This window comes from Brachyistius frenatus, unplaced genomic scaffold (genome assembly GCF_029030835.1).
Source record: "Brachyistius frenatus isolate BFR_SWC_R1_liver_20210118 unplaced genomic scaffold, ASM2903083v1 Contig_28, whole genome shotgun sequence".
NCBI classification, from domain to species: domain Eukaryota; kingdom Metazoa; phylum Chordata; class Actinopteri; family Embiotocidae; genus Brachyistius; species Brachyistius frenatus.
In genome coordinates this window covers 1,231,469-1,243,712 of record NW_027210627.1, presented here as the reverse complement: position 1 = coordinate 1,243,712, position 12,244 = coordinate 1,231,469, and the positions used below count along the sequence as shown (strand labels likewise).

The following is a 12,244-nucleotide window of genomic DNA, read 5'->3' as shown; positions in this document are numbered from 1 at the left end:
CTGCTCAGGTCGAAATGTTTTCAACTCACGTGGACCCGAATTCGCCGACATTTACATTACATTGACGTGTACATCATCTCAATTCAGCTTGATGACAAGCTAACATTTGCCAGCTAGCATTAAACTGATGAGACAACCTGCCACGACAGCAAAGCGCGCAATACACCCGTCGACCCACCAGAGGATACCGTGTCAGGGTCACGTTTTGCGTTGCCCAGGTGTGAAGAGCACACGTGTGTGTGACCGGGGGTCGAAGAAGGAGGTCACGTGACACAGATCAAGTGAATAAGTACAAAGAGTGATAAAGTCTGTGCAGAGAGTACGTTGGTGGTGGTTGGTTGAGGCGAACTGCACACAGACGACCAGTGTTCAGCTTCCTAAAGGAAGCAAAAGTCACCACGGATTTATTTTGACAAATGTCTGTACCGATTTTTATAATAATCTATCCAATACTGATAAAGAAATTTCAGTCAAAACCGCAAGCGTCAACCTCATGATAGCTCTGAAGAAAAGAAATCCTGGGGTAGTCGAAGTCATGAAGTGACATCTTCTTAGAGCCATTAATATCTGTCCTAAATTTCACGACCCAAAGATGTTTCAGTTTGGACCAAAGACTGATAAACTGACATTATTACGCTGCTAATGTGAGCGGATCTACTTCCACCGCTGAGTTACTGCAGTTCTGTTCCAAACAAAGAGCAGCAAAACAGGAATATCTTGTACAGTCACTGAAGCCGATTTCAACATACTGGTTCGTGAATGAAAATGTTTAAAATACATATTTTATCCTTAAAAACTATTTTCATTCAAATCAAATGCATCTAAAATACCAACTGTACCTTGGTTCTGCTGTTCCTCGGTTTCCAAAATGGAAAGATGCAGTAGAAGAAAAATTTTGCCCAATTGAAGACTGTTGCGAGACACCATCCTGGTCCGCCCATTCTCTCCTGAAAACCTCCTCACGTCCTCCGCTGTATCACCGTTGTCTGCTCCTTGCTCTTTTTCTCCCCCTCCCCTCCCTAGCCTGTCCTTCAAAACCAGTGTCCAGAGGTACAAAGGCTCTAGCACTTAGTCGTGGAGGGGATCCTTGGACGGCTTTTGATCTGACTTGAGAAAAGGTACATTTTCCTTGAGTTTCAGAGACTAGGGATTAACATAAAGTGAAGCTGAGGTCAGTCCTAAATGCATCCTTCCCTCTCTTGTCTAGCATCCCTCCAGCATCCCTCCATCCTCCATCCTGTCCCCTATTTTTATGGATGCTGCAGGATCTTCCATTCAAACCATGAGGAGGAAAAAGATTAGGAGAAGGGGAAGACAGAAGTGGGCGGTGGTGGGATGGGCCGGGCAGAGCCGTCTGGTAAAGAATGAGGCACTTATAGTGATGGAAAAAGGAGGGGGGGGTCTGCAATTTAATGTCATGGGGGGCGGGGGCGGGGGGGGTTAAGAGAGTCGTGGAGCAAAGAAAGAACAATGAATCTAAAATGGGTTGAGTGGACTAACAGTTTATTCTCAGCAGTTAAAGTGAAGCTGTAAATAGGATGATGCGGGTAGTTTCTATCTGAAGATTAGATCGTTTTACGTCAAAGGCTTAGAAGAAAAGATATGCAAATGAAGACAAGGTGAGGACAATTATGAACAAAAACTATGCTAAAAAAAATAAATAAATAATGGAGTAAAATAGTGTGTGTGTTGGGGAGTGTGCTGGTGTGTTTGTTGATGTCAGGCAGACAGAAACGCAGACTGGCAGTCTCAGACCAATCATATATGGTCTGGTCTGCATGCGTTCTGAGTGATTGCTTAACATCATCGAGACTGAGGAGCACATCAGTGACAGGAATTAAAATAGGTGTTTAGCTTCTCTAATCAGATAAAGTGGAAGGTAAATGAATTAAATAGCTCCAATGATATTTCTGACGAGCTTAAAAATTCAAAGAAGAGCAGCACAGAAATGGACATTTTGAAAAGCAAGAAAAACAAAAATTGTTAAATTGAAAGGGGCTTTGTGATGTTACTATTACACTCGTGAAGTCCGCAAATTCAAACGCAATGCTTCCATAAGGCAATTTCTCATTAAGAGAATTAGGAGAACTGAACCAGAACATTTGGCTCTACGCTCTGGCAAACGTCACATGAGCTAAATATCAGAACAATAAAGAGACGCTTCCTGCAGCTCCCTTCTTAATTTCCGTCCAGAGAAATGAGAAAGGGAAGCCTGTGATTTTTTTTGGGTGAAAACACTGCAAGATAGGCCTAATGCTCTATTAGGGTGTATTCTCAGCTGCGTCCTGTGTTTTGCTGCCATCAGCCTTTCCTGCATCTACAAAACAAATCCAGCAAAGTGCTGGAAAACTCAACGGTTATGATTGAATATTCAGACTGCTAATCTAACTCGTTACCACCAAGTTTACTGTAATTTAGGCGCGCATGCAACAGCTTTATTTTGAAAATATTGACCTTAAAAGAATGTATTAATAAAGCACTTGTCCCCACCATTTAATATTTCCCACAGACAAACAGATTTTGCATTAAGTTAACATGAGCCAATCCAAACTATGGATTCTGCCGGTTAAACACCACAGTGAAGCCGACAACCCTGGAACAAATGTTACAATACTGTTGGGCAGAGCATCAATTCAGTGTTTCCTAAATACAAAATAATAATTCACAATTATAAAATTCATTATACTAAATTTGTGCGCATGAATGTTTCCATTAAACTTGTCAGGCTCCGAGCAGCCAATTAGCCCCCCCCAAAAAAAAAAATAACCACAATCGCAGGCTAATAGCACGAGCAACATGTGAGAATAAGCTACTACACTGTTTCGCACATGATGTAAGATTTTCTAGATTCGATTCCTCGACACTTTGAGGGTGAAGCTAAATACTCAGGTGAAATTATGGTCTCACTATTACACCATCTGCTTCGTATCACAGTTAAAGAAGATTACACAATACTGCCAAAGGGGCAGAGAAGTTCCAGAGGCGGCGCGGGGACATATTATGCACACTTCCTGCCTCTCTGCTAGTACAAACAATGAGCTGGTCTCAAGTCTCAATCTGGCAACGTCAGGTCTGTTGTCTGTTCGAGGAAACTAGACAAGAGGTTATGGAGTTAGGGGTCATTGTTCCAGGGAGAATAAGAGGGGAAGTGGCCGGTCATGGCTTTAATGGGCAGGGCTGACAGGGATGTTTTAGTCCCAGCTGGTGGTATCCATTCATCAGTTTAATTGGATATAAGTAAAATGGGGTTGTTTCTAAAAGCTTTGATAAATAAAATACTTGTAATGCCGTCTAGCCTATACTTTTATCTCTTCCACAGAATTAGATTATCCCATTATCCTAGAACATCACAGCTGACAGCTCTGCAGGGCAACAAAATAATGTAAATACCGGTCTGGGCTATCAAGTCAAAATTAAAAATGTAGCACTGATCTGAGCTAGTATTCAAAAGACGGTGCCAGTTAGCCACAGCGTCGTCATCAGACTTATCGAGTGCAGATAGCGTGCGATGCTGCAGCTCACTGCAGACATATTCCATATTTTACATTTATTTCAGCTGTCAGTAGAAGAGTGCCAATGTTCGGCTGAACCTCAAATGACATCATGCAGTCAGTTATACCCTTTATGCACATGGCTGCGCCTGTTACTCCTGTAATTTAAATTGACAGCTTGAGAGTATTTCCAGAATTTGTTCGCTATCACTGCTGCAGAATAAATCTAAAATAAAGTTAACTAATAGCCAATGATAATCTTTGCATTGGAAACCCATTTATTTAAATGGTGCATTTCATGTTCCTGCCCCCAACAAAGTGGTTATGATTAATGCGGCAATTACAGCCGGCCCCTCCCACTATTGATCCAAGGCTGGGGAGAGGTTTGGATTGAGAGCTTGGCGAATGCTAGCACATGGCAGAAAGCCATTAGGAATTAAGTAAAAGCTCATTTCATCTTTTGACATCGCAAAAGAGACATGGCTCTATCTGAAGCCGGCAGATGGAAACAGTTTTTGGCAAATTAGCAACCGTGGGGGGGTCGAGTGCAGATCGGTGACAAAACGAAGAGCGCAATGTTTCAAGGAAAGCTATAATCCCAGCTGTTAACCCAAAGCCTCTTTATACAGAAGATCCTCGGGCACAGGTTTTAATCTCTAACTGCCAGCAAGTGATACTGCAACCCTAATCCATAGAAACATTTTCTAATGAGGAAAAACAAGGAATATCAAAAACCTGATCTCAAGCAGGAGTAAAATTTTGAAATTTGCTATCATTTTTTCAAGAGGTTTTAGTAGACACATACTTTCAGATTAGATAGTTAATGGTAAAAAAATATCCTGCAATTATATAGCGACATTTTACCTTACCATTTACAAAGAACTTTGCCTCCCATTCAACCATTTACACACACACACACACACACACACACACACACACACACACACACACACACACACACACACACACACACACACACACACACACACACACACACCAATGACAACAGAGCTGCCATGGAAAGTGCTCGCCTACCATCAGGAGGTGTGATGGGGTTTGTCTCGCCTAAGGACACTTTGACACATGTGGACAGAAGGAACCGGGGATTGAATCTTACAATTAGTGGGTAACTCTCTCTACCACCTGAGCCACAGCCAATTCCACTGGGCGACAAACATGCTCTGCATCACTTTAAAACCAGGGAGGGTTTCCAACTAGTAGACCGCAATCTACCCGGTACATCACAGGAGCTCTCGGAGGAGAAAGTTTGGAGAGCATCAAAGCTTTCATGGTGTTCCTTCACTAAGTCGTAGATGGCAAATGAAAAGGAAGGAATACAAAGAAGACAAAAATGTTCTTACTTTGTTACAGAACCTTTTAAATGCAGATCTCTTAGCATCAAAATGTATAACACTTAAGAGTGAAATAATTTACAATCCTCTCCCAAAATCTTGGAAATTTCTCACGATTTTAGCTATAAAACTAATAAATCAGAAGTTGATAAAAAAAAAAAAAAAAATAAAAAAAAAAGATTCCCTGACAACTTCATCCTTTGTGGGGAAGTACATTACAAATTCCAAAAAGGCAAGGTTGAGGTATTTAACCTTTAATTATCATCTACACAAGCACCGGCCACACGCAATGTAACCCACAGTGACCATTTCACCTTTGGAGCAGCAATTATAAACCTGCTTCAAACAACAAAGGCTTCAGAGCAATCATCAGCTGCCTCATAAAGGCCCGGGCGGGGCAGAAACGGACAAGACGCGGGCCAAGGTGATGAAAAGCTGTGAAGGACCAGCGTAGCGCTCGATCCGTCTATCGTCACTTCGTAACAGAAACACCTATTAAGACTGTATGTCCAGTATTTTACCACGATAACTTTTTTTTGGAAGTAGCCACTACGGGTTAGATGAAGGTTAAATAAAGAAGCCTGGTGTTTTCTCTTCTGTTTTCACACAGACGACCAGCTGAGCCTGACCATTGCAAGAGACTCAGTGACAGATGTGGGCCCACCTCCATTGACGAGCGTACAGCCCCTCGTCTTTGTCATCAGAGTGAAAGTTATTGCGTTCTGCATGGCTGTAAATTAACTGTCCGGACACCTTTCAAGAGTTGCAACTTCCACATCAGAGGACGGGACAAAAGCGAGACGGAGAAAAGAGAAGCGCGGGCAAATGGACGAAGGGCAGACTGTCTTCGAGTGAGGTCAAAAAACGGACAGTCAAAAACATGAGGCAAAGTGTTTGTCATAAAAAATAAAAAAAAAACATTTCATCAGGCAACAATGCACTTCATCAAGATGGCAGGAAGTGCATTTCATCAAAGGGGACACAAATCAAAAGGACAGAAACACTGTCTTTTAAACATCTTCAGATGGTCATATTCAAGTCTTGATAGATCAAAGTCATGAAAAAGGTATTCTCATTTTTGTCCGTGCTTGCCAGTTGAACCAAGCTTGATTTTCCCAACAAAGCTCATGAAAACAACAGCTAATGGCTCCTAAAAATACGTGTAATAATAAGACTGACATCATACATTCATTGTGATAGATTACCAACGCCAGCGAGGTGAGTTTCAAACCCCTACAAGGAGTACCGGGATTCTGTTTCCAACAAATCTCTCATCCTTCCTTTCTTTTTTATTAGCAAAGAGAGCAGCGTACAAAACATTATCATCAGGAGCCTAGCCGATGTTGACAATCTCTTTTTTTTTTTTTTCAACACAGATATCAGCTGTAGCTCATTAATCTCCATTTCGTATCGGCTGAACACTTTTTACTGTTGTCTGGTTAACGTGCTTTTTAAACCTGATGTCACACCATGTGAAACACCCTGTAAAAATAACACTAGAAAACCACAAAAGGACTGCATGTGTTAGTGATGGAACCAGACAAACAAAATGGTCATTCTTGTCTAGAGAAATCATCCAGATGATCACATCAGGCCAATATCAGTATTGATCTTCAGCTTTAATAGTACCTTATTGGGTGTTCTGGTATTTTGAGCGAGTACGTCACAAAATAGATTGCTCGACTGTTTCTGCCTTCTCGGCTACAAAACGTATTTGGAAAGTTTTGTTTTTAAGTTGTTTATAAAATGTTATTAGTTAGAAACAATGAACGCTAAACCCTTATAGATTAAATAAAGGATTTAGACTCAACAAATGGATTCCAAACTTGTGTGAGATTCATATCATTCATACCGTAGCTGCAAATTAGAATTCATAATTCCCTTCTATAAATTGAAAACCAATCAGAAATCAATGTAAAAAAAAAAATCAATGGTATTCCTTATTCCTGGAAAACGGTTGAAAGAATATTAGGTATTTATAAGTTGCACTTTGGCCCCCTAAAACGCGCAAAAATACCAGCTATGACATTTTCCGTGCTGGAGCTGGACTGACCTTGAGTCGGGCGCGAATCCCTGACCACCCACAGTTCAACGTGACATGTTGCTACAGTACTCACCAGCCAGAGGGACATCGCAGAGTTTTCTTTGAAGACACCTGGGGCAGTAATTCCCTTTCACAGATCCACAGCCTTCTTCAACACTCAGCTAGCTTTTCTGGGATTAACAAGACTGTGTTATTGTCCCTCAAAGTTGGATGCACTCACCAAAGAGAGCCTCGCAGTCTCGCCCTTATCCTGACATACTTCCTGAGCTGCATTGTTAGCGAAGGCACAGGAAACACACACACACACACACCATGGAAAGCCAGTGTCAGGAGATCATAACATGGAAAGTGAGAATACCAGGAGCTGTTGTTTGTCCTCTGAAAATGTTTCTTTCTTCTACGTTTGCCATCCTCAGTGTTTCAGCTAATAACAGGTCTCTGATAATCTAATTCTGGCTTTCTGTGGGCAGAACTTCACCAGATGCTTCTGTGTTTCCAAGAACCAAGAAAATTGAAAACTTAACAGAAAAACGATATTCTCATTGAGACCTAATATCAAATAAATAATGAAATTATTTTCTGAAGGACTAACATAACTCTGATTAGAAAAGGTGACTTTATCAAATAACACCATACTGACTTGTGGAAAACATGTATTGATTTTGTATTTAATGAGAAAAGTTGACGCTTTTTAAATGGAAGTCTATTGGAGCCAAAGGTTTTTTTGGAGCCAGCACCAAGTGGCCCTCCGTGGTACTGCACTTTAAGGCACTTCCACATTGGCTTCACTTTTATGTCCATTTTTAATATAAGGTCCATGCTTTGAGCACATATTTGCCAATTCTACCAATTCCATTTACTCTACATTTGTGAGAAGTTTTTCCAAGGCACCCTGGCACCCTCCTCTGTGGATCCAGGCCGTCTCAGTAGCTTCTGTCTTTTCATACAAACTCAAATGAGATTAAGATCAGAGCTCTGTCGGGTTTGCATCATCTGTTGCATGACATCTTGTCTCCTTGTACCCAAAAATAGTTTGTGTTGACTCTGGCTGTATGTTTGGCCACATTGTCCTGCTGCAGAATGAATTTAGTACCCATTTGATAGTATTGCATAAAGGAAGTCGGGTATTTCGACCAGAAAACCAAGACAATGAGCTAAAACGGGCTAACAGGGCAAAACTGCAAAGTTGAGTAATACTGTCTCTGACTCGCTGACAGCTGAGGTGAAGAGGTCGGCCCTTTGCAACCGATACCCTTTTTACAAAGTAACTCCCAACTAAACGGACTTCTCAATTGTTTTCTTAACAGACCCTTAATGGAAACCGCTGCAGACCTGACAGATTCATTGCCACTTGTCCGTGAGTGCGGACAGGACTTTAAGGAAGCAGTGAGCTGCGGGAGTAGTATGGAACATTAACATCCCTCCAGTTTGCTTTTCTCCTCTCGACATGGCTTTTACAAGGTTTTGAAGAATGAAGGGATATTTACTTTGCCGGGGATGAAACACTGTGGTGGTCTCTTCATCTCGGCGGACGGTATATTAGCAGAACTCACTGAAAGCACACGGATCTGAGAGGCATAATTCAAATTCTACCACACATTGTAAACATTACTGAACCTTTAAAAACTCAAGAGTCATCTTTTGTCACGGTGAAACCATCTGAACTCATACATAATCATGACACTGCATAACCAAAAAGTTCAAGCACTGTTACTGGACCATTTCCTTACACCTTTCTGTATTTACATGTCGTTATGTAGTACATAACTGGGCATTTCGAGCTAAATTACTACTCGAAATTCGCTCAAAACTTTTCAATTAAAAATCGACTATTTTAATCTCTTATCGACACACAGCTTTGTCTGGTGTCAAAAGTTTTAACAAATGGAGATTTTGTTAGCTAAAGTCACTTGTCTGTTCGATTGACAGGCCTGTGGTGCAGTCAGGTTACGGTTATGATTCAAAAATCTTGTCCCATCCTTATTATGTACATGGATGCACACACCTTCATTTTTATGAAGATACAGTGCTGTATTCTGCAGTGTAACAATAACTATAAACACATAAAAGAATCCCATTGTTTACTGCTAAAGAAAGGATGAATGCGTCTCTGTCTGTGCATGTGTAAGTAGATAATTGGATCCTAACTGTGTCTGTATTGTAAACAATGTAAAGCCCTGAGCCAAAACCTTATAGAATTCATTCTTCCTAAAGCCCTTCTAAAGCCACCTCCGCCGGATCAAAGTCTGCGTTGTGTGCTCAGGTTATAACATGGGGAGGGGTTATTTTTCTGGTTGATGTTATCGCTGCTCAGAGTGCTAAGCCATGAGTGAGGCGTCCGCGAACGCTGCTGCCAAGAGGAGTGTCTGAAATGTCTGTGTGCTATGGATAAAGCAGAGGCATGAGTTTAAATTGGAAGCGCATGTTGCATGACCTCACACTTGTCCTTTCTGATTAAACCACATGAACACCACATAAAAGCTTTAATACAGATAACTCCTCCAAGCCTACTGCGCCAGCAAATTACAGCACTGACTGCCCCCTGCTGGTCTCTTTTCACCACAATCACCAAATGTCAGAATCGTTTAAAGGAAGCGGTGTTTTGACTTAGAGGTGGGAACCCAACATGTTGCTGTCCATGCAAATGTTACAGGTTAGAGGTTAAAGCCACTGGTCAGACTGTAAACACTGCAGTGATGTTTCACATGAGCTCTGGAGGACAGTTTTTCAAACAAGTAAGGAATTCAACTGGTCAGAAAAATCATATGAAGAACTATTTAGCTGCTTAAACTATTTAGCACACGGCGATACTTCTGTCATCTCATAGAGGATTACCGAGAATCACAGCAGCGTCACTAGCGGGTTAGACTGTTCCTTGGGGAGTACATGAAGTCTATATATCCCACATGTGAAAAAAAAAAAATGATGTAATGCTGCATGTGGGATGGTGCTGGCAGTGTGTCCTTAAAGATTTATGGCTGGTGTGGATATGATCTTAGGATTACAATAAATCAATTGAGTTTGGCAAAACATTCTAAGTGCCTGCAAAAGTAATTGCAATGCTAGACCTTTTCTAGACTTTATCCGTACCTACTATAGACCTTATTCATACCTTATGTAGTCCTTATCCGGACCTAATCTAGACTTTATCCAGACCTAATGTCGACCAAACCTAGATTTTATTCAGACCTAATCTAGACCTTATTTAGACCATATCCAGACCTAATTTAGACCTTACCCAGACCTTATCCAGACCTGATATCCATAACAAGAATTTCTTTCTGTTCCAAGGAATAAAAATATCTCAATATAATTTTACATCTCCTCTTTTTAGCTTCTGGAGCTCTACCAAGAGGAGGCTTTCTGGTTTCTGTTCCTTTAAAGCACATTGATATCAGTGACCCTCTCTTCTGAGTGGCTGACTTGTTACTCAGTGAAGCATGCCCAGGCCAACCAAAGATTTTCTTTGAAGTTTTGGCTTGTTAGTTCAGTAACATAATGGCTGCTTGGTGTTTTCTTCCACATTAAATATTGGACAGTGTTTTTTGACATCACAAATTCACAGAAGTCCAAACGGCAAGGTTGCTAAATACAGGCTGTGTGCGTTTCCCCGTCTTCTGAGCATTTTGATATTTTCACAGTATTTTTGCGGCACCTAGACCTGCATTATAATAATAATTAAAAAAAAAATTTAAAAAAAAAAAAGAGATTGATATCTGAATTTATACACTGTGGGACCTTTCATATTTAACACATGAATGAGATTTTAAGTTTATACATTTAGATTCAGATAAAGGATGTGGTGAAACAGAGTCTTTACAAGTATCGCACAAACCGTGTGTGTTTGTCTGCGTGCGGTGGTGAGGACACCCCGCCTGTCAGCTCCAGACAAGATTCACCCACTGAAACACAGAGCCGCATTTCTTCGCGGCACCCACTGTAACCCATGGCGATGGCGAGGCTGCCCGGCTGCCAGGCATTATGCAAATGTAAATCACGCTTGACTGGCCACAAGACTGTGTGTGTGTCCATCGCATGGCTTCACATTTCACCCAAACTTTATTGGTGCCAGTGGCCCTTTTGTCTGCTTTAATTGAATTAACTTCTGAGAAACAGACCTTGTTGCAGGAGAGCGATGGGACACTGCGCGTCCATCACCTCGGCATGGGAGCTTTTAACTGTGTTTACATTGGACTCACTCCACGCTTTAGAAGAAAAGGGGATTCTACATTTTATAAGTTTTCTTTTTTAAGAGGGACACGATACATTTGTCACACAGTCACATAAATGCACGACCAGCACCGCCTCATTTTATGTCATGTTTCAGCCCCCTGGGAAGAAAATAAAGTCCCTTCAGTTACATCTTAATGCCAGCTGTCCTTCCTACTTCCAGTCACTTTAAACAACAGCAAAAAAGAGTCGTTAAAGTCTTTAAAAAACTATTTTCTCTTGCTTGATCTTGCATGAACGAACCGTTTTCTGGCAAAATTTAAATCAGTTGAGGTTTCACATTTGATTTTGAGTTTGATTTGTGTCTGTTGTCCTCTCACTGTTTTGAAGTAAGTGAGGCTCAGTTGGAAAATGTGATGTGACATACTCCTGCACAGCAATCAAAATATAGCAAAATAAAGTAAATCTCATCTGATTAAAACAAAACTGCACCGTCCTGATGAAGCAGATTAGCTACAGTTAGAGTATTAACTGCCCAGGCATCGCACGCAAATATCATATTTTTTTATTTACAGTGTGGCATATTCATTATTCCCCCTTTTAAATCCATGTGCACAAGTAAGTGAGAAAATCACAGTTTAAGGTTTGAAAAGAAAAAGTCAATGGCAATGTCCCCATCTGCTGGTTAAAAAGCACAGTATCATAAGAAGTCCTGACCTCTGCTTTAAAGTGCCTGTAACATTTTTAAATGTTAAAAACTGTCTTCAAATCAAATACAGCGCTCGGCCGTTTGTTTTGTTTTACTGCTTGAAGGAAGGAATGTGTTCCCTTGTTTACTGGTTGTCTTTCTTCTTTCATTTTGACGGTACAAAAGAGGCAAAGACACAACCAGACGCCGAGCAAACAGAGTCACGTGGTCTCCGGCGGCAGATAAAAGAGTTGTGGAAATTCAAATCTTTGGCTTGTGTCTAAGATAATGGAGCACAAACAAGGTCCTGTCATCTTTGATGGGTTTGATTTTGACGTGAACGGACTTGAGTTCTTCAGAGAGTCGTCTATGGTTCTCAGAACATGGCTGGTGTTCACGGTAGATGTGAAGCAATTCCAAATAACTACATAAAACGTCTTAAGTATGGGATTTACTGTTCTGTGACATCATATTTCCCTTACAGAGAAGCATACAAGCC

The 12,244-nt window shown here is 41.1% G+C and overlaps 1 protein-coding gene across 14 annotated transcripts in view; it reads right to left on the bottom strand.

The window, feature by feature from the left end:
• tns1b (tensin 1b) overlaps positions 1 to 12,244 on the bottom strand; it is a 172,640-nt gene that overhangs the window by 148,639 nt on the left and 11,757 nt on the right. Inside the window, exon 1 of one of the 14 annotated variants that reach the window (XM_069698823.1) lies at positions 6,961 to 7,079. The exons of the other annotated variants lie outside the window; for them this stretch is intronic. Within the exon in view, the coding sequence (XP_069554924.1) occupies positions 6,961 to 6,975 (15 nt within the window). The 5' untranslated portion in view covers positions 6,976 to 7,079. Of the gene's footprint in view, positions 1 to 6,960; positions 7,080 to 12,244 lie in introns of those variants that run through there. 14 annotated transcript variants of the gene reach the window in all.